The 22,413-nt window shown below is 40.3% G+C and overlaps 1 protein-coding gene across 1 annotated transcript in view; it reads left to right on the forward strand.

Moving 5' to 3' along the window:
• Positions 1–22,413, forward strand: part of jumu (jumeau) — a 72,235-nt gene that overhangs the window by 17,899 nt on the left and 31,923 nt on the right. Inside the window, exon 2 of the mRNA XM_067148128.2 lies at positions 11,220–12,083. Coding sequence (XP_067004229.1) covers positions 11,227–12,083 — 857 coding nt within the window. The 5' untranslated portion in view covers positions 11,220–11,226. The remainder of the gene's footprint in view (positions 1–11,219; positions 12,084–22,413) is intronic.

A 22,413-nucleotide genomic window follows, 5' to 3' on the forward strand; every position in this document is an offset into this window, starting at 1 on the left:
GGCCGGACTGCATTCGTAGTCATTACCTGGCCAGGACCTGTTTCCAGCGCGGTCCGCACATCTTGACGATGGTCCAGCACATTATTATTATTAGGGTGGCTGATATTAGTTGAATTTTGGTTATTATTATTATTATTATTATTATTATTATTATTATTATTATTATTATTATTATTATTGATGTTCTGGACCACCCCACAGCACGATGCAAGGTCGCTTCTTGGCGGTAAATTACATATGCTGCCATTGTCATTGCTGACAATGTGAGCAGCACCATTGTCGCGCGAAGCAAAGTGCGCGGGATTTCTGGCAATACGAACGATATACTTCTGTTAATTATTGACCTTATTGTAGAGGTGAACAATTGCACGCTCGATATAATTCCTATTGTTTATTTCATATGTGTTGACATTTTTATTTATATGCCAGGAGAATCTACTGTAATCTAAATTTAAGTTCTCCAAAGGAAAAGGTAGCTCTTGTTAACGAACCCAGGAAAGATGAAAAATGATCGGTTTGTGATCATAATAAGTATATTATGAACAGTACAATCAATTGGTCTCAAATCTTTTCTCGCCCCACTGCCGTTATGTTGAATTACCCCCCCCCCCGTAAAAAGGTGTTTTCTTTGTTTAAAGGAGATTCCGAACACCAGTGTTCACGTCTGTTACCTTCAGTTTTGAGATATAGGTATCCCCATAAATAGAATTCACTTTTTTTTTCGCTTCCTTTCACACTCCCCCCCCCCCCACTTCAGTGAATTTTTTGGCGAAAAATATGTGTTTCTTTAATAGTAAAGGATCTTCTAAATACCAATTATCATGACCAACATCTTCAGTTTTTGAGATATGTGTCCTCATAAAAGGAATTCAGCTCCTTTTCACCCGCACCCCAAGACGATTTTCCCCCCAAAACATGTTTTTCTTTGTTTTTAAAGGAGATACAAATACCAGTTCTCACGTCTGTAATAACTTCAGTTTTTATTAGGTATAAGTATCCTCATACAATTAATTTTTCAATTCTTTCACCTCCCCCCTTTTTTCATTGGATTTTCCGAGAATATGTGTTTCTTTACTTTTAGAGCAGATTCCAAATACCAATTTCAACATCAGCAAAATCCTTCGTTTTTGATTGGAGTTTTATCTCCCATATGCAGTTATCAGACTGTGCCACATAAGAGGCTTCTGATAAGTTCACCTGCATACACCCCAGCATCAGTGGGTAGGGTCTGACACATCCCACTCTGACGAGTCTAGTGTCAGACCTAAGACGAAATGCTGGTTAATAGAGCAAACGCCTGAAAAGCCAGCATCTAATTTTTGATCTGATTTTTGATATGCTCTATTGGTGGAAAAATATCTAATTCCCTCCATGGGAATTTAGAATTACCATTTGATATAATAGTATCTTCGTATAATAATTCGACTAATTTTTCAATGCCTCCCCCCTCAAGTTGATTTCCGAAAACAAAAAATACGTATTTCTTTATTTTTAAAGAGATTCCAAATACCAAACTTCACGCCTGTAACATCTTCAGTTTTTGAGATGTCAGTATCTTAATTAAAAGAATTCAACCCCATTTTCAGTCACTTTTACCCCCCACCCAAGTGGTTTTCCGAAAGCAAAAAATACATGTTTATTTTTAATAGAGATGAAAATTACCATTTTCAATTCTGTAACATTTAAGTTTTTGAGATATGCTGTAGAAATGCTCATTTTAATATGTCACCCCCTTTTTTAGTTCCCCTTAATTGGAGTTTCCAAAAACAAATCACCTATGTTTCTTTACTTTTACAGGAGAATCCAAATACCAATTTTTACGTCTGTAACATTTTACGTTTCTAATATATACTATAGATACAGTCTTTCTAAAAAGTCACCCAATTTGTCACTCCTGTTTAACCCCCATTAATTGGTCTTTCCAAAAACAAAAAAAAATACGTCTTCTTATTTTTAACGGAGATCCCAAATACCAATTTTTACGTCTTTAATACTTCAGTTTCTGAGATATGAGGTATTCTTATTAAAGGCATTCAACCCCTTTTTCACCCCTCCTATTGGGATTTTCTGAAAACAAAAAATATGTGTTTATTTTTAAAGGGGATTCTAAATACCAAAAGTTACACTCATTTTAAAAATTCACGCCCCCTTTTCACCTCTTTAGCGACGGAATATCCAAAAATCCTGGCTTGGCGAGCACCTACATTGTAATATAAATGTATCCCCAAAATTTAATTTCTTAATGTCCAGTAGTTTTGGCTGGGCGATGATGAATCAGTCAGTCAGGACGTGTTCTTATATATATATATATATATATATATATATATAGATTTATGTAAAGGGGGAATATCAGAGGAATTTCATGCTCATGTCTTTAATTACCTGTTCAGGTGTTAGCCTGATAGAAAATAATGTCAAATATTGTGTCTGCTAAATACAAACGTTTTGCGCTGTGCTTGAAAGTGTTGTCTTTTACCTGTTGAGGTCGAGACCCGACACCAAGAATGTAGCGTACTGTGTCTGCTGAGTCTAAATATATTTGTCCAGTTACTCTTGTTTAACTTCAAACAATTATGATAATCTTGTGTTTTTTAAACATTTTTGTTCGTAATATTTGAAGCAGTCTCTTTTTTGTTTTGACTCAATTTGTAACTGTTAGGTTCTTCAATCTGCCGAAACTAATTTTTCTTGTAATAAATTTATAAACTACCTGAAATGATAACAGTATTATACTCTTAACAGTTATGAAAAAAGAAATCTGGTGTTATATCTCCGACTTTTGGCTAGCCCTGGACCAGTAGCAAAGTTGTAGTAACCTAACACTCCACTTCTTTTTCACAATGGTGCACTTGTTATTGCGGATTGTAGTTGTGCATCCTTGGCAATAGTCGTAGGTCTTACCATTTCCGTAATATACTCTCATTGTCCTTGCCAAAGTAGGTTTTTATATCTATACTTTTCACCTCCATTTTCCTCTTTGAACTGCCTGCACCAGTCATGGACAAAGATATCCAGACTTCACATAGTACTCAACATTCTTTGGTGCAGCCTTGGACCTCGGAGTAGTAGCGAAAGACGACACCTTAACCCAATCACTGCCAATCCCGTATATAGCCTATACGTTTTTGAATGCTGTGCCACGTCCGCCAAACCCGCATATATACGCTTTGGTGCCGTGTGTACTTCCGATCTCACAAATGAACGCGATATAATGTCATGCTTTGAGATTCCGTGGAAATGCTCATAGAAGTTCTGTACTGCAGATATAACACCTCATTTCGCGTGTTTTGAAAGTGATATGGTGTTATTTTAGCTTCATTGGAGTGGAACATCTTTCCCGCTTACGTGTAGCCATCATGGCGTCTTGAAGTATACATTCTCTTGTTGGCGAAAAAATTGAATGTTTCCTCATAAATAGTAATTCTGGAGTGCTATGTTTTGATAATGAAGATGGAGAATATCTAAGTGGCGACACTGAACTACAAGAAAGTGCGAGACAAAGTAGTAATGATGAGAGTCATGCGGAATTGTCACCCTTTCCTCAGATAAATTATTTTTTCCCCAGTTGTAAAAGATTTTGATATTACCAGTCAGTGGATAAAGAATTTTATATTATATTTCAGTAATAGTATCACAGAGCGGAGTAGCAATGCGTATAAACATGCTACCGCTATGGAGCCAAGCTCTGCACTCGGGTGGCGAGTGGGTTCGAACCTCGTCAGCTGTCTTGAGAATTTCTTTTCTTTGTTGTTTCCCTTTTGCACTCCCAAGTAAATGCTGGGACAGTTCCTATTCATAAGCCACAGCCGATTCCTTTCACTTCTGTACCCAGTTTCATTCACCATCATTCATTTCATATGCATTATCTTCTCAACTGAGGTTTGCGTCGGGAAGAGCATCCGGTCATAAAATATGGTGTAAAATATAATCTCACTTCATCCCCGACATGGTATTGGGCTGCAGGGCTAAGTGGATGATATGCATTCCATTAATAGTATCAGTAAATATGTATCTGTCAAAGTGCTTCTTCCTTTAAAAAAACCTGGCCTACAGGGCTCGGCTGGTCATCAAAACTCTGCAGTGAAAGGTTAAAGCGCAATGCCGCTGAAGAGAGTCACGTCTGTAGCGAAATAATCACGGTTATGTACATATATATTTTTGTTTTAATAATAATATTTATTAAGGGTTACGGAAGTTTACTCTCGATTTACCCTAAAACCAATTCTTTCTCTCTTTCCTACTGTTTTATCCCAAAGTACAGGATCCACTGTTTTGCTATATCTCCATTTCCCTTAAGGTTTTAAACCATCATCATACATATTGGCCTGGACGTTATTGGTCCACTGCTTTGATGGTCTTCCAACCGATCGTATTCCACCCGGGTCAAACTGGAGAGCTGTTTTTACAAGTGAATAATCTAGTCTTATCATTACATGACTGTACCAGCAGAGAGAAGCTTCCTTACGTTGTTCACAATTGGAACAATCCCAAGTCTTTGTCGCACATCAAATTTCTCACTTGTTCACGAGTTAGTCCAACAGTTCATCGAAGCATATTCATTTCCATGGTATGTAAAGCCTGCTCATGATTTTTCGTCAGTTGGGCGACATTCTGCCCCATAAATGGCTGCTGGATGGACCACGGTAGTGTAAATTTTTGTTTTTAGATATGCTGAGGCATCTTTTTATCGCGAAGGCCCTGGTGACTTTTCTCCGGTTGAGCCAAGCTGCATTTACTCTTGTCTGGGTATCAGAAGTGGCATTGCAGTGTGAGGTGACATGGACTCTTGGTATTTATAGTGCTATTAAAACAATGTGCGTGTTCTGACAGCTCTCAGCGTGGTAGTAGGAGGTGGCAGTTACTATGGCAACCGGTACACGCCTCCCGTTTCAGCCAATCCCAGCTCGGCATGCACTCTCCCTTTTCTTACCCCCGCTGTCTGAAAGCTTCGTGTGGCGGTCGGTCCGAGTTCCACGTTGCCAATATAGTATACCGTAACACATGTGGCTGGGCTGACAATGTCTACTTTGAGAGATATCATTGTCTGTATAGTGTGTTTTTTAAATCAACTAAATATTATAGTGCTATTGTGTTCGTGTTAATAAGTGTATCGTTATCGAGGCTGGCATTCTAGTGTAGTGTAAATTATAGTATTGTGTAGTATAGTGTAATTTTAACACCGTCTCATTTACTGAATTCAAAATGTTGCAACCCGTTCAGAGCGCCGCTAAACACCGAGGGCGACCTAGAATTCATTCACCTAGAAAAAAGGCTAGCGTAATGGAGAGGCATGGCTTCGTTATACGTGGTCAAGTTCGCGATATGGTATGTGCCTTACGGGAATATTTTGAGGCTGAAGGGAAAAATGGAGGCCCACTGATAGACGTTAACAAAGTTGTAGAAAGAACAGCAGCAGCTTTAAAATTTCTCAAGCTACAGTAATTAGAATAGGGAAAGAAAGAAAAGGAGCCTTGGGAAGAAGGTGAAGGGGAAAGAGAGGGAGTGGATGTAATTGGACCATCACATGACAGGTTATCAACACCGGGCAAAACCCGACTCATTAAAGCCTATGAGGAAGGCGAATGAGGAGTTTGTCTTACGACATTTGAGCTGATAAAATTACTGCTGAGCCATCTTGGAATAATAGCAACGATATTTAACGTTTTTCTAACTCTTTCATGATCGCCGTTAATGGATATTATTTTCCGCAGAGCCTAGCGCAGAACGAGAGCTGTTGACTGTGATGTAGTAACTCATGCCGGATCATGTGGCAACACAGCGCTCCCACTCCTTTGTTCGGCGCCACGTGCTGCGAACTGTCAGAACACGCACATTGTTTTAATAGCACTATAAAATGCATGGTCTTCTGCAGGTTGTGATTGTTAATTCTGATGGTACCACTGGTTTGAGGGCAACATTCTAGGTATTCAGTCTTCTGGATGTTGATCCATCCTCAGCCAGTCTATCTGTCCAGGTTTGCACCTAGTATTGGAGTTCAAGAAGTGTTTTTTGGCCAAGCACCATGTCATCTGCTTAGAGATGGGTCCATGGGTGCGGTGTCTGTATATCAGCTTTTGCTGAATCCATGCAGAGGATGAATAAAATTGGTTATAGAGCAAAGACCTGATGTACACCCCCAGTGATATCAAAAGGTGGAAGATTCTGGCTGGACTCCGGACCACACTAGTGATATTGTGATACAGATGTTGTACCCAGCTTACATAGACTTTTGGAACTCCATGACGGTGAAGAACGCAACAAATAAGGTTGTGTAGGACTCAGTCGAATGCCTTTGCCAGGTCTAGAAATGTCATGTATACACTCTTCTGTTCCTCTGTTTTTCCATCAATAGGTGGGTAGCATGGATTGTATCAGTGGTGCTGCAGCCCTTAACAAATCCACACTGATAGGGTGTTGCATTGATAATATGCCCGAACGTGCTGTCCAGTACTTGCTAGAATTTGATTGTAAGTCAGAGGAGTTGAATAGGGCGGTAAGCCAAGCAGTCGCTCGCATAGCCTTTACCCTTCCAAATTGGAACTGTCATGCTAGTTGTCCATGTGCACTGAAGTTTTTTCTTGTTGATCTGGCTGAAGAACGTAGCAAGGAGTTTTGAAGTAGGCTTTCTTAGGATTTTCCATATTTATGCTGGCATGTCATCTGGGCCATTTGCTTGCCCATTATTCATCTTGAGAGCAGTCATTACTGGGTCTGCTGTAATTAAGGGCACAGGTTTGAAGGTAGCAGGACTTGCAATTGGTGGATGTGTAAATTCTTTGTTTCCGAGCGCGTTGGCCGTGCGGTTAGAGTCGTGCAGCTGTGAGCTTGCATTTGGGAGGTAGTGGGTTTGAACCCCACGGATGGCGGACCTGAAGGTGGTTTTTCCATAGTTTCCTTTTTTAACTCCAGGTAAATGCTAGGGCTATACGTTACTTACGGCCATAGCCACTTCCTTCCCATTCAGCCCCTTCCTATCCTATTGTTGCCATAAAACCTATGTGTTTCAGTCCAATGTAAAGCAAATTGTATTAAAAATTGTTGATACTAGCAAAGTAGTCTACCATCATGATTTTTTATATAAGACAAACAAGCAAGAAGTTCCTCTGATTACTCACTTCACATAACCGGCCATTACAGTCTAGTTTTGTATTGTCACAAAAATGTAAATATCTGAGAATTTCTTCAAACTGATCGTAGGACATTGCTGTGGTTACCCCAACATGATGTACATCTTCAGTGGTTTCTCATTACATTCTTGTCCTGGTAATCAAGTACGTCAACGAACAGTTCAGATAATTGGATTGAAAAATTCTCATTGTTTAGAAAGTTCGGTTGACTAAACTCTGTGCTTGGCTTGTTCGCGTAGTATGTTTTTCCCACACGCTGTTTTAGTTGCCGGTGATGAGATATGCTTTGGCCCTCCCTGTGCTTATTATTTTTTGTTTCTTGCATTTGAGTTGCCCGTCATCGGAATTAACTAAGTCTTCGTGGTACTAAACTAGCTGCTTCTTCATTAACATGACTGACTTCATTTTCAGTCAGTATACCAGCCCGAAGTTGATTGACAAAGAGACCGTTTATTTATTTACTTAGCGTAAGGCTCACGTACTGCTTTTCTTTGCCTGCTTTTCTTTGTATTTGGTGCCCGTGAGTGAAGACTGTGAGGGAGTGGGTGAAACCCAGTGTCAGCACAGTCTACTCCTGTCGAAAAGGGTCTGTTTCAAGGCTTAATGTCTCCATCCGATGAATGAATCGCCATTAACGGTGTCGTATGGCCTCACTCTATATGAACACTGCAGAGAGGTTTGGAATTGAATCCATGCTTTTGGCTTGCAATCTAGTGATAAGAAATTGTTACCCCCCTCCCTCCTAACCTGCTGGCCATCATTTCGACTGGAAATTTTTACCACCTACGGGACTAAAAATGTACTTACCACCGTGTTAGACCCTATAGTCCTGACACGTTATGTTCACGGCCACCGGGCGTGTATAGAGAGACCTTTTGTATTTCCACAACTCATCACCATTGCAATCCCTTTCGCAATGAGAAGCATTTTCATGTGGTTCTGTTAATCTGGTCTTGTCATAAATACTGAAACTTTTGAGCCGTGCTGTACAATCTCTTTTTTATTGCGGTCGTTTCCTTTCCCTATAATGAAAAAATGAACCCCGCTTGGCATCGATAGTCAAAGTATAAAAGCGAGAGGTTGTTTTTCTGAAGTGTGTATGAGGAAGTAGGGAGAGTATGAGAGTAGTGTGGCTGTAATAGCCCTTCAGAAGGTAGGGAAGTCTGCAGCTGATAATTTTAAGACATTAAAAACATTGAAAAATCGGTAGAATGTTGTGTGCCACACTATCAAGAGATTCCTTGAGACTGAGACTCTTGATGACCGGGCTAGACCAGGAAGACCATCAGGACTCCAGCACTTGTGAAAGCGGTGGTGGCTTGTATTCGCAGAAATACAGTGCAGAAACAATGATTCATGGTTCGTGAGCTAAATGTCTCGAAGAAACCTTGTCCCACGTAATAGATAGTGGCCTTGGGTTGAAAGCTTACCGGTGAAGCACAGGACATTTTCTCGCAGCCCACCTGAAGATGCAGCTGAAGCTAAAATCAAAACGCCTCCTGCAGAGGTATGCTCGAGATGGGCAGAGAAAAATTATTTTTACAGATGAAAAATTTTTCAATGTTGGAACTTTTAATGTCTAAAATGACAGGGAGTATGCCTCATCTTTTGAAGCCTGTGAATGGGGTCTGAACATCCAGCGAGGCCATTCCATTGTAATACCAATTGGGCTGAATTGGTTTGGTCCGGCTAGTGACTAGACTTAATACTGTAGATTGGATCTGACAAGAACATTGGGCTTGGAGCTTACGCCCCCAGGTTAAGGTTGCAAAGTAGCCAACAGGCCTCTAGTATTCCCCGGAGTCCTACTAATGAGCCAGTGACGAAAGAAAAAAGGGTTAGTGATACTAGCCGTTTTATGTTCCACAATGGTGAAAAATGAGGATACTCAACACACGTACCTTCATTGGTAGATAGGGTGGCCCTTGCTTTCCAGGGATGGTGGTATTGAAGAAATGTTGTGGCAAATACCCAATAGAATGCTTCTTCCATGGGTAGAGATTCCTGAATGTTTTACCACTTCTTCTCAACTGCGTTGGTGTGGTGTTATCCACAAATTGAATCGAGTAAATAGAGAAATCCCTCTTTGTGGAGGCAGTTTTAAGACTTCCAACAGTCTGATATTATTCTTGCCCCTGGCAGAATGTACTCTTTACTAATGTTCATCAAGGTAATACTGTCGTGAGATTCCTCAGCCACGAGAATGATCTTGTTGCAAGCATACTCGCATGATGTGTGTGCATCTCTGGTCAACCGCTTGCATCGTGTGAACATATGATTCAAATTTAGTTGCCTACGTTTGAGTGAAGTAAGTCCACACACACTGCTCAACTGCTACGTAGCAGTTTCAAGATGGCAGAGAGTTTGTGCAAGGAAGGAACTGAAAAGTTTGTGCAGTTATATGAAGCTGAAGAAGTGTTGTGGAATGTTAGGCTTTATACTTACCGGTATAGCATAAAAGATGCCCACTCCCCAGCTACTTCCACCCAATATCCAGATAGACTGTTACACTCGGTTCGACCGGGCGACTTGGCTGTGTGGTTAGGGGCAGGCAGCTGTGAGCTTGCATCCGGGAAATAGTGGATTCGAACCCCACTGTTGGCTGCCCTGAAGGTGATATTCCATGCTTTCCCATTTTCACACCAAGCAAATGCTGGGTTCCTCATGTATTATACTTTAATGAGGAACCCAGTTCAGGGCCCTGACTTAGCTTTAGATTAAGTATGGCTGAAGATGCTTACAAAGCCTAAGTGAAACCTGTCCCATTTTAACATGTATGTAATATTTGTATCTTAAACTTCTAGATTGTAAAGTATTGGAATGGTGGTTTTTTAATAAATTTGTTTGAAACTTTTACAAGCCGGGGTATGTCGAAAATCCTGTCATGTTCCAAGATGCTCGAGCTCTTACTCGCACTAGACACTACAGGTCCAGGATTATACGGGAAGCTGTGGAAATACGTAAAAAATTCTAATAATTTCAACAGGGACACTGGCTATCGATTAATATCTGGTTGCCAGCCATTAGGGATTTACGTTGGTAGTTCCCTTCCCTGTCCCTTCACTGTTGTCATTTCGTTTTGGTTTTTTCTAAATTCGTACGTTTCTCCGCCAGATGTATCATTCCAGTCTTTTCAATTTCATACCTTCATATGTGCGTACACTTGTTATGTTATGTTAACCTCTCAGACTGATTCTGATGGTTCCGTCAGCTTCCGCTTCGAATGCCAGCGTTGTACCGCGTCTGGGGAGCCACCTGGTGACGAATGTACCTTTTCCACTTCTATTGGGTAACGTCTAAATTCAAACCTCATTGTTTTAGAAGCCTTTCTCGTGGACAGTCGAGATTTTCTTCTGCTAACGCAGAGCAAAGTTCTCTGCGAAACTTAAAGAATTTCACCTTATTTTCTTGACACGCCATGAGCCCAAAAGCCTATGTCATGTCTAATGTAATACTATCTACTTAAATATTGTCAATTTATTTTTTTATACGAGCACATTATGTGAGGAAGTGAGACTTACAGTTCATCTGGAGATGACATGAGATGTTTCTTCAAATTGGTAAGAAATTTCTCCACTACTACATATATTTTGAACAAACTCGATCTTCATGATTCTGTAGTCATGTATGCAGAAGTAGTGCATGTTTAATTGAGAGTGACTAATTTGTTTTCATCCGTGAAAGTTACGTAAGTTTTTTACCTTGTGTGGGTAATTTTTTACTATAGAAAAGATTAATATATTATTGCTGGAGAAGCAATATTCAGTACTAAAAGACATTCTATGTATAACAAGTTTGCTGTCTTCTTAGATATGATTCATAACATGATAGCCACCCATGTTAGGAAATTGAAATTATTGGGCTTCTAATCAGTTCATATTAACAGTATTTCCTTTATTTGTTTGTTTGTATGGGGAGTTTGAGTTAAAACTAAAAATTAATATTTTCATCCATCAGGTGAATTATTTATCATTTGTTTGAATATCATTTCCAGTGTTTGTAAATCTTTAAATGTTTTTCCTTTTATGGTAGGGACTCCAGGATTTATCTTTAATTGTGCACTTGTCCTTAAAGCCTGTCCTTTCATTACAGGGGCAAGATGGACATGTACCTGAGTGCCCAGGATACATTTTCACTCCAGGAGATGCTGGACTGCGATTACAAAACAGACTTCGACAGTGTTTTGGCGGGGACTGATCTGGGGCTGTCCCTGAGTGGAGAACTACCTCCACTTGAACTTGATGATGCATTGGGAAGTGCAAGTGGGGATATGTCAACATGGTTTTCAAATGGTCTACATTCAGCCAATTCAAATTCCTCAAATTCTAACTTCAATCTTGATTTCGTTGGTGGTGATGCAGCTGCTTTGATGGTGAATCCTAGTAGTGTGATGCCTGTGACGTTGGTTTCTGTGGCCAATAGTACTCCTTTAATTAAGCAGGAGCCTGAGGAAGTTGTGACATACACCACTGCAGCAGTACAGTGTTCTTCTTCCAATTCCGTGAGTTATGTTCGGACGTTATCTGCCACCTCAAGTAATACTTCAACCTCTTCCCCAACCACAATACGTCAGAGGCAGCAGGCAGCTACAGCCACCCTGAGAATAGCCACAGCAACATCAACATCGCACAGTGTGATATCAAACTGTGGTTCATCATCAATATTAACTAACAGCAACAAAACCGTCCCTGTGATGAATAGTGCAAAGCAACAGCAACACCAAACTAAGTCGCTGACTCACATTCAGGTACATAATAATAGGACTTTACATCAGCATTCCAATAAGAAACAAATTAGTAACAAACATTTCTCTGTTGCTGCTTCTGTTTCTGAAGGAGATTACGAAGAAAAGCCGTATCCAAAGCCTGCATATTCGTATTCATGCCTCATTGCAATGGCTCTGAAGAACAGCAAGACTGGTAGTCTTCCAGTATCAGAAATTTATAACTTCATGTGGTGAGTATAACATTTTTTCTTCTCTTTTTTATAATACAAAACTTGGAAAGAGAGAGTATAGATGCATGGGTCAGTGTTACAGGCGTTAGGAGGGTCTCGGGTCCGACTCCTGGCTGGGTAGGGAGTTTAGTTACATATGATCAATTCCTGTTGGTCAAGTGTTTGTCAGCAGACTCCTGTTTATGTACATGCAACACTGCACTACCAGTCATCACAAAAACATACAATAGTGAATATCTTGTTCCACATTGGGTTGGCTTTGGATAGGACATCTGGTCATAAAACACGACCAACTCTACAGTGCAATACATTTTGCACTTTTTAACTTAACCAGGGTATGGGAAAATCAGCCAAAAAAGTATCCTGTTTCTTGAAAATTCACTATTTTGTATTACCATCAGTACTGGTGTCATCTTATTGTAACATAACTGCTATTAGGCATTTGCTGTTAAACAGCGTTTTCTTAATTTGGTTATTGTTTATTGAACTTAATTTCTCTAAAAATGTTTTCAATTGCATCAGATCAATCCTAGTAAGAATTAGAAACCTAGAAGAAAATGCCAAATCAAGTTCCAAGTATTGGAATTTCCTATTTAATAAAACAAACCATTGGAAAGAACTTTTAATGGTAATGTCTGCTTAATGTTTTTTTACTAACCCATTCGCATCATTTGACGAGCTGTGGTCACGTTCAGTGGTTTGGCGAATTAATCAAATTACAAGCTCAGCACACAGTGATGCAGTGTTTCGCTTATCTTTGTATTTTAGATTCCTTTCTCAATATAGGTCCTCACAATACACCCTATAAAGAACTAGAGACGTACTGTTGGCAAACAATGCTGTCTGCATTTGTGTGTGGCACTGGGTTAGTTGAAAGATAGTTTGTTTTCATCGGTATTCAGCATCCGTTATGCAGTAGAACTGCCATCACGATAATGATGAGAGTTTGAAAGTGCTTGTAGACATTGTTTTAGATGGCGGTTATGGCAATAATTAAATTTTTGAAAATGTCTGAGTTCTATGGTTGTGTAAGCAACAGTGAAAGTTATTAGACTGTGAAGAGTATTGAAGTGAGTGCAACATGCTGTGAAAGGTCCTTCCAAATCACGCACAGCTGGTGACACAAAAGAACCATAGCAGTTGGAAATTAGAGAATAAAGACATTAATCCTGATATATATCCATTTTGTGGATACAGCAGTGTTTCAGAAATACACTGACTGACAGAGCAAATGCAACACCAAGAAGGAGTGGTTCGAAAGGGATGAAAGTTGGGGGAAAAACAGAGACGGCACGGACGAATAATTGATGTTTATTTCAAACCGATATGCAGGTTACACAATGCACACGGCACCGACTCAGTAGGATGTAGGACCACCGCGAGCGGCGATGCACGCAGAAACACGTCGAGGTACAGAGTCAATAAGAGTGCGGATGGTGTCCTGAGGGACGGTTCTCCATTCTCTGTCAACCATTTGCCACAGTTGGTCGTCCGTACGAGGCTGGGGCAGAGTTTGCAAACGACGTCCAATGAGATCCCACACGTGTTCGATTGGTGAGAGATCCGGAGAGTACGCTGGCCACGGAAGCATCTGTACACCTCGTAGAGCCTGTTGGGAGATGCGAGCAGTGTGTGGGCGGGCATTATCCTGCTGAAACTGAGCATTGGGCAGCCCGTGAAGGTACGGGAGTGCCACCGGCCGCAGCACATGCTGCACGTAGCGGTGGGCATTTAACGTGCCTTGAATACGCACTAGAGGTGACGTGGAATCATACGCAATAGCGCCCCAAACCATGATGCCGCGTTGTCTAGCGGTAGGGCGCTCCACAGTTACTGCCGGATTTGACCTTTCTCCACGCCGACGCCACACTCGTCTGCGGTGACTATCACTGACAGAACAGAAGTGTGACTCATCGGAGAACACGACGTTCCGCCATTCCCTCATCCAAGTCGCTCTAGCCCGGCACCATGCCAGGCGTGCACGTCTATGCTGTGGAGTCAATGGTAGTCTTCTGAGCGGACGCCGGGAGTGCAGGCCTCCTTCAACCAATCGACGGGAAATTGTTCTGGTCGATATTGGAGCAGCCAGGGTGTCTTGCACATGCTGAAGAATGGCGGTTGACGTGGCGTGCGGGGCTGCCATCGCTTGGTGGCGGATGCGCCGATCCTCGCGTGCTGACGTCACTCGGGCTACGCCTGGACCCCTCGCACGTGCCACATGTCCCTGCGTCAACCATCTTCGCCACAGGCGCTGCACCGTGGACACATCCCTATGGGTATCGGCTGCGATTTGACGAAGCGACCAACCTGCCCTTCTCAGCCCGATCACCATACCCCTCGTAAAGTCGTCTGTCTGCTGGAAATGCCTCCGTTGACGGCGGCCTGGCATTCTTAGCTATACACGTGTCCTGTGGCACACGACAACACGTTCTACAATGACTGTCGGCTGAGAAATCACGGTACGAAGTGGGCCATTCGCCAACGCCGTGTCTCATTTATCGTTCGCTACGTGCGCAGCACAGCGGCGCATTTCACATCATGAGCATACCTCAGTGACGTCAGTCTACCCTGCAATTGGCATAAAGTTCTGACCACTCCTTCTTGGTGTTGCATTTGCTCTGTCAGTCAGTGTACTTATAAAAAATTTTGAGTCCTCCCACCATCCAAACTTGTAATGTGTACACACATGTGCTCATTTTGAAATTATTTCAAATGAAACATTTGTACTGCAGCCGGCAGTCTTTCAAGGAATGAAGAATGGGTAAGCCATTACTTTCAGTGGCATGGCAGCTAAATTTGAGGGAATTATCTTCATTAGTTAGTATTTTATGCATATGTTTGTGTGACAGGTACACTCAAACTACAGGCGGAAGATAGTGGGTTCGAGTCCCACTGTCGGCAGTCCTGAAGATGGTTTTCCGTGGTTTCCCATTTTCACACCAGGCAAATGCTGGGGCTGTACCTTAATCAAGGCCACGGCCGCTTCATTCCAACTCCTAGGCCCTTCCTGTCCCATCGTCGCCATAAGACCTATCTGTGTCGAAGCGACGTAAAGCAAATAGCATACATATAAATTAAATATGATTCGAAAGTCAACATTGTGGCCATTCATTGAGATTTGAATGGGTTAAGAACCTAGAATCGGTGGAACTACTGCAACACTCAAAATATAAACCTATGTTTTTATGTACAAAATCAATATAGGTTATAGTGCTTAATTTTCCTTATTACAGGATATGCTACTTTTTTACTCCTCAACTGGTGACATGTCTGATGGAGTCCACCCCTAAGCACACATTCTGAACTGAGACTTCTTGTTTGTATTGTTTTTTTATTTTTCTCTAAACTGTTTAACCTCAGATCTCCACCCTTAGTCTTATTGTTCTCTTCCGAGGGTGCAAACAAGTTCTCAGGTGGCTTTGTAAATACTGTACATCACCAGTTGTGCAACATTTTTACTCTAGTTTCTCAAATTATATGAAGAGAATTTGTGGCTCCATGTTTTGTATATGGTTCAACGATGGGAGACCACACAATTCCATCTTGGCCCATAAAGCCTGAAGGTCCTAGGTTTGAAAATTGGTAACACAGTGGTTGGGAACTTTCCCAAGCAATTTATTAAGTATAAGCAGGCCACTTTCTATTTAAGCTTATTTAATAGAAATCATCTCTTGAGATTAGTGAAATCATATGGACAAATATATTACGTGATATGAGTGCATACTGAACAGAAATTGAATATAACATATTACAGATATTTAAAATGTACAAATAATTGCATTTTGAGTTTTTCTGGTTTCAAACTTTATGCCATTTTTTTTTTTTTCTCAAGCGACTATGGTTTAGTAAGTGCAAGGAAAATGTTTTACAGACGATCTGACCCGTATGTGGAATGCCGATGAACTCTTTGTTCAAACACTGATTTCTTATAAAATGACACTTATTTGGATTCAGATGTTCTTCAAATACACTGACAGGCAATATGAATGGATCACTGGAATTTTCAACGAAGAAAGCATGTTAAACATTTGTTTTATTATTTTCATTGATTATTTTCGTGAAAAAATTATCTAACAGGGGAGCTTTATTTTATGATCATATCGAAACAGACAGTGCAGTTTCACTGAGAGAATTAGGAGACCATAAAATAGCGATGTAATAAAAATTAGATGCCATTTCGAAATGGGGAATGTTGAAATCGTGGTTAAAAATCTGTGTGACAACGCAACTATTGGACTAATCTTGCTGGCTGGTGCAGTGCATAGCAGAGTAGAGTTGCAGTTGTGCTGGAGAGACATGGAACAAACCAGCATGCTACCGTGTGCCAAGGTCACTTTATTGTTAGGGAACAAGTGTGAAACATAAATGAGGTACATTAACCGCATGATAGAAACACAAATAGTTTGGGCTCCACACACAACAAATATGCACTGTAAGGCCACATTTTTCTTTAGTTTTCCTTTCTTGTTTGAAGGCAATATTTTGCTAGTACTCTGAACTCGAGATGTCTCTCTGCTACGCAGTTGGTTGTGAACCACAAATATTTAATCTGTTTTTGAACTGTGTGGAAGAAAATTTAAAAGGATTGAAGGATTGCATTTTCAATATACTGCTTTTCTAATAAACATAAAACTGAAAGGCTTCACAAGCCAGCACAATGTCTGTTAAATGGCAATTGCTGGAAGAAAAACTTACCAAAGGCTGTGTTTTCCTTGTAGTGCCAGGAGGGATCTGGAGAATTTCTTTGCTATTTCCTAGAGGAATCTCTTCAAGGTAGCTCTTATCTTTAAAAGTAGTCCAGGAATCTTAAAGTTTTGCATGAAGCACTTTAGAGACTCGGACCAAAAGTTTCAGGTGCCTCCTAGTACAGTGAATGAACAATTTCTAGGAAAGTGTGTCAGCCATACTAACTGAAGCATAATTGTGTATGAATGGGTGAATGCACTAACTGATTGAACTACTGTTTCTGTATGTTTCTCACCAACAAAGATGAGTCCTTTCCGCTTTCATTTCGCGCACGAAACTGATCTGTGTTGTATATTGAAGGAGTGTAGCTCTGTAGCTTCTCCCACAAATTTTGTTATGATTTTATCTTTTTCCTCTTCTTTTCGCAGATACAAGGTGTACATTTTGTGATTTTTCCTACTTTTAATTACGTGCTTTTTCTTGAGGCGAATCAAACAACCAGCTGATGTATTGAAATTACTTTGCCTCATTGAAGTCTCTCTTGTAAGTTCCAAGGCCCACAATCACAGGTCTTCATCGCACATATTCCGCTCCAACTTTCTTGCTCAATTTCCTGTGTTTAACGGGACTTCCTGACATAGATTGTAATTGTTTCTTCCACATGTACAATAGTCGTAGTGACGTCGCCATTAGACAATTTTTGCGAAAGCCGCTTCTTACCCTCGCCCCTCCCCATTCAATCATCAAGTGTACAGCTTTCCTTGTGTGTGCAAGAATCTATAGCATGTTTCAGTTTCATATGTGGACTAGAAACATAGCTTGAACTTGAACTGATAAATTATTCAGGTGACTACATTGTTGCTTCAATTGATTGACAGGGATCAGACTCAGGGGTTAAACTAGGATCCGTAACACCTCTCGTACCTGGTAACAGTGTGGCACCTTCTCTTTCAGGGTGATGCAGATGAGGTGTCACGGCTTTCACTATCACTTTCACTACCACTATTTCTCTCCAGACACGACTTTGAGACAATGTTGACACCCATGGGATGATTTTCTATTTGTTCGCCACATGTCTACCCATCTTCCTTTCTTCTGAATTTATTTCATAAGAAGAAGATAAACCTTTTTCACGGAAATAATGTGATGCATGCTTTTGAACAGTAGCCGCATTGATGGCTGCTTTCTCAATGGAACCTGTGTTAACTGTCTCACACAGAAAGCTCAGTGATGCACTTGCTTCAGCTGATCAACAGGGCTGTCCACGTCTAGCTATATACTAAAGTATGTAATCTTATACATTTTTGTATCAATTTCAGAACCTAATAACTCAAAGTACCGGGCGAGTTGGCCATGCTCGTAGAGGCGCGCGGCTGTGAGCTTGCATCCGGGAGATAGTAGGTTCGAATCCCACTATCGGCAGCCCTGAAAATGGTTTTCCGTGGTTTCCCATTTTCACACCAGGCAAATGCTGGGGCTGTACCTTAATTAAGGCCATGGCCGCTTCCTTCCAACTCCTAGGCCTTTCCTATCCCATCGTCGCCATAAGACCTATCTGTGTCGGTGCGACGTAAAGCCCCTAGCAAAAAAAAAACTCAAAGTGGCAGTGAAATTTTTGTACATTGCTTTATTATGGTGAAGTCATCCTTGCTGCGATATTTCATTGTCAGTTTCAATATGATTGTATCTCTAGTTCCATTCTGAGTAATGTTATCTGCCGGACCGATGACCTTGGATGTTAGGCCCCTTTAAACAACAAGCATCATCAATGTTGTCTGTGTGTTATTACTACCCCTAGTTAATTTCTTCTTGAAAATTTATTTTATTTTCCTGTCTTTTTGTCATTGTCCAGGTCTCTGCTGCATACGTCAGTGTTCTAGGTTTCCCTTGATTTCCACACTTTCTATGTTTTGTTCCTTTAGTTCCCTTTCCTTTCTCCTCCGGTCTTTACAATTGTCATATTCTTTTGCATGCTGATTTTCATTCCATAATTTTCAATAATCTCACTCGACATATTGATTATTGAAAATTATGGAATGATAATTCAGCATCATGCCAGTTGAGCATTTATCATGATGTTCTGGAGGCTAATCATGTGAAAAAGAAATAGGATGATATTTTAGTTTGCAGTTCCTCCTCTGTTCTACAAAGTAAATTGTGAGAGAACTTCCAAATAAGACATCTTTCAATTAACAGCACACTGTAATTTAAGTAGCCTATAATTTGTATTATAAGCCTAATTAGTCATTTGCTGAAATCCTTCCTGAGAATTATACATGCTTGAAAAAGAAGGAAATGTGAAGACCAGACAGAAGCAACCCAGTGTGAATTTCGAAATGATTATGGAACTCCTGAGGCTCCCTCTGGATTAACAACTCTTCTCCAAGAATGCTGGGACAAACCTCCTTATTGGTATTTCCCCATCCTTCTACTTTAAAAGTAAGCTCTCACATCTCTTCCTATCCATGCTTACATGGGCATTCAAGTCTCCCATTACTATGTTTTGGCCATTCATTTGTCTCTCCTGTTCTTTCTCAGTCATCTTTATCCTATTGCTTGCATATACTTGTACAATTTCCCAGCTCATCCTGAACTCCAGGATTTAAAATAATCCTCCTTTCAGACGCTACAGAAAGAAATAGGTTTCGAGTTCATCAGTAGAAATTAAAAACCATGTCTTACTGGACAGAGATGATATATTGTGGTGTAGGTGATATCTCCGCAAGATAAGAGAGTTTAGACAATAGGGGTGGAAATTACACCGTTTTGGATGAGGCTTGGATTAACGATGGGCATACAACATCAAAGGCATGGCGAGACACTACTGTAATGCATACCTGCCAACCCTTCCGATTTATCCGGAAACTTTCCGTTTTAACTCACCTTCCAATTTATTTTTAATTCTTCCTATTTTCGACCAATATAAACTCCAGTACGGTAAATACTTTTCCTCTAGGATAAAGGATAAATTCTTATGTGTTTGCGGAATTTACCCAACCTCATTTTCAAGTGTAATTATTTGATGCTTTATTTAGCGAGTGTATTGTCCGTCGCCTTCGTTTATCGTGTTTCCTGCTCGCTACAAGCAAGAGAGGCAGTTCATTGGGACGAAAGAATGACTTTCTTATTGTGTGGGTCGCGCACTATTAACATTGTTTCTGTGCATAATTATGTTGGAGTTGTGGGCCACATGTTTTTCTAGTGGTTCTGTGCTTTTCACCGTGTCAGTCATATGTAAAAGTGTGAGACTTACCGATCTGTTTTGTATGTGGTAGTTTCGCGTATTTAGATGCAATTTTGTTCAGTCTTTCTTCATAATTTAAATGAGTTAAATGTATTTCAGGGAGTTGTGTCGGTGACAGTTTCTGGTATTTTCGCGTTATGGCCAAAAAACATAACAAATGTTATCTCCAAGTGTTCAGAAATACCTATAAGTTTCTGTTCATTTTACCGCCTGATAAAGGAATCTATTATACATTTTGTTGCATGTGTTGGTGTGACATAAATATTATTTGTATGTGTCATAAATGAGAATGATTGGGTAAATTTTCATGTAACCATTTTTATGTTTCCCTACTGTAAGGTTTTAAATTTAATGGTCAGTTCGCCTTGTAGCTGTTGGCCTTTTTCATCAAGACAGTGGCTCATTATATGCGTTAAAATCCAAGAATTGAAAAACGTTCCTATTTTTATTTCTAAAAGTTGGCAGGTATGGCTCCAGGTGTTCAGAGATACCTATCAAATCAAATATCCATTCATTTTACAGTCTAATAAAGGAGACTATTATGCTTTTTTTGCGTGTGTCGGTGTGATATAAATACAGCGGAACCTCGTTATCTCGAATCACCTCGGGAGATAAATTTTATTTCGCGTTATCAAAATGTTGAGATATAGATAATACTGTTTTTGACCATGTATAGCACATAATTGAATCCTATGTATCTACGGGCTTTCACTGAATACATTATTTTTAATCGTACTTTGAAATATACAAAGAAACTCAATTTTACGGCATCACTTTAATTATAACCCTTATTATAGTAACTTTTTAGAAGACAGGATACAGTACATACAGGGCCATTTTCTCCAGATCGAGTTAAACCTGGTATTAATTAAACCCGTTTAACTTTAGTACCTAGTTTTAACCTGCGTCCATTTTCTCCACCAATTTCTGATACTCGTTTAGTTTAAACGACAGCTCGCCCTTTTAAACTAATGATATCAAGTCTGCGCTAGCGTTGGCTGCACTGAAAGAATAGTCGAATGTGTGGTCGATTGTAATCTTCCAATCAGAGCCAAGTAAATCAATGACCAACATTTTTGAATTAATATTAGCTGTTTGTGGGGAATTAATGCTATCGTACTTATTCTCTTTGGTACGTAGTGAATAAAGAAGAAATTCGGCGGGATATTAGCTCTACTGATAAATAAAATATTTAAATTTGTGTGAAGTGTCGTATATTTTTACCCATTGTTGTCTACAGTTTCGTGGAACACACTATTATTTCTTATTTTTCTCTAACATGCTTTACCATAAATAAGTATCGTAGGCCTAATACGTGTTTTTTTATGTCTACAGGGTGTTTACAAATGAATATCGGAGTTCTAACGCCTTATAATATTGAATACGTTAAACTTACAGTTATACATTATATATATCAAATGAAAGAGCAACTCAAACATTTTTGTATTTTGGCACCAGTGCGCATGTACGTGCAATGGTTTCGCCGCAATCCGCTAGACAGCGGTAGTAGTCCGTCGTTATGCCAATGAGGTGGCACACCATCTTGATGGAAAATGTTCTCTGGCTCATTTTCTTCCAACTGAGGGAAGAGCCATTGCTCTTGTGTATCGAGGTAAGAAGTACCAGTTACAGTACGTTCACCATAAAAGAAAGGCCCATAAACCTTTCACCGGGATACGGCACAAAAACATTCACTTTAGGGGAATCTTGTTGCATTTGTACCAACTCGTGAGGATTTGAGCCCCAAATGCGCACGTTATGAGTGTTTACATGTCCACTAAGGTGAAAGATCGATTCATCACTGAAAACAACACGATTCATAAACTCATAATCATGTAACAGCATGTCGTTTGCGAAGTTGGCACGTAATCTGTGGTCTGCTGGCTTTAGAGCCTGTAATAACTGTTAACGGTAAGGACATAGCTGTAAGCGTTTTCTTACAACTTTCCAAACGGTCGACGCAGGAAGTTGTAATTCACGACTAGCCTTCCGGGCTGATTTCTTTGGGCTACGAGTGAATGACTCTCTCACTCGCTCAACAGTCTCTTCATTTAATCTTGGTGGTCCCTTGCTCTTCCCTTTACAAAGGCAACCGGTGTCTTCAAACTTATGATACCATCTGCGAATGTTATCATCACTTGGAGGATCACAACCGAACTTAATGCGGAACGCACATTGCACAGTAACTACATATTCTGTCTTTGCAAACTGCAAAACACAAAAAGCTTTCTGTTCACCTGTTGCCATCTTTGCTACTACCGCTGTCTAGCGGATTGCGGCGAAACCATTGCACGTACATGCGCACTGGTGCCAACAAACAAAACTGTTTGAGTTGCTCTTTCATTTGACATATAATGTATAACTGTAAGTTTAACGTATTCAATATTATAAGGCGTTAAA

The sequence above is a fragment of the Anabrus simplex genome, chromosome 1, assembly GCF_040414725.1.
Source record: "Anabrus simplex isolate iqAnaSimp1 chromosome 1, ASM4041472v1, whole genome shotgun sequence".
In the NCBI taxonomy this organism is placed as follows: domain Eukaryota; kingdom Metazoa; phylum Arthropoda; class Insecta; order Orthoptera; family Tettigoniidae; genus Anabrus; species Anabrus simplex.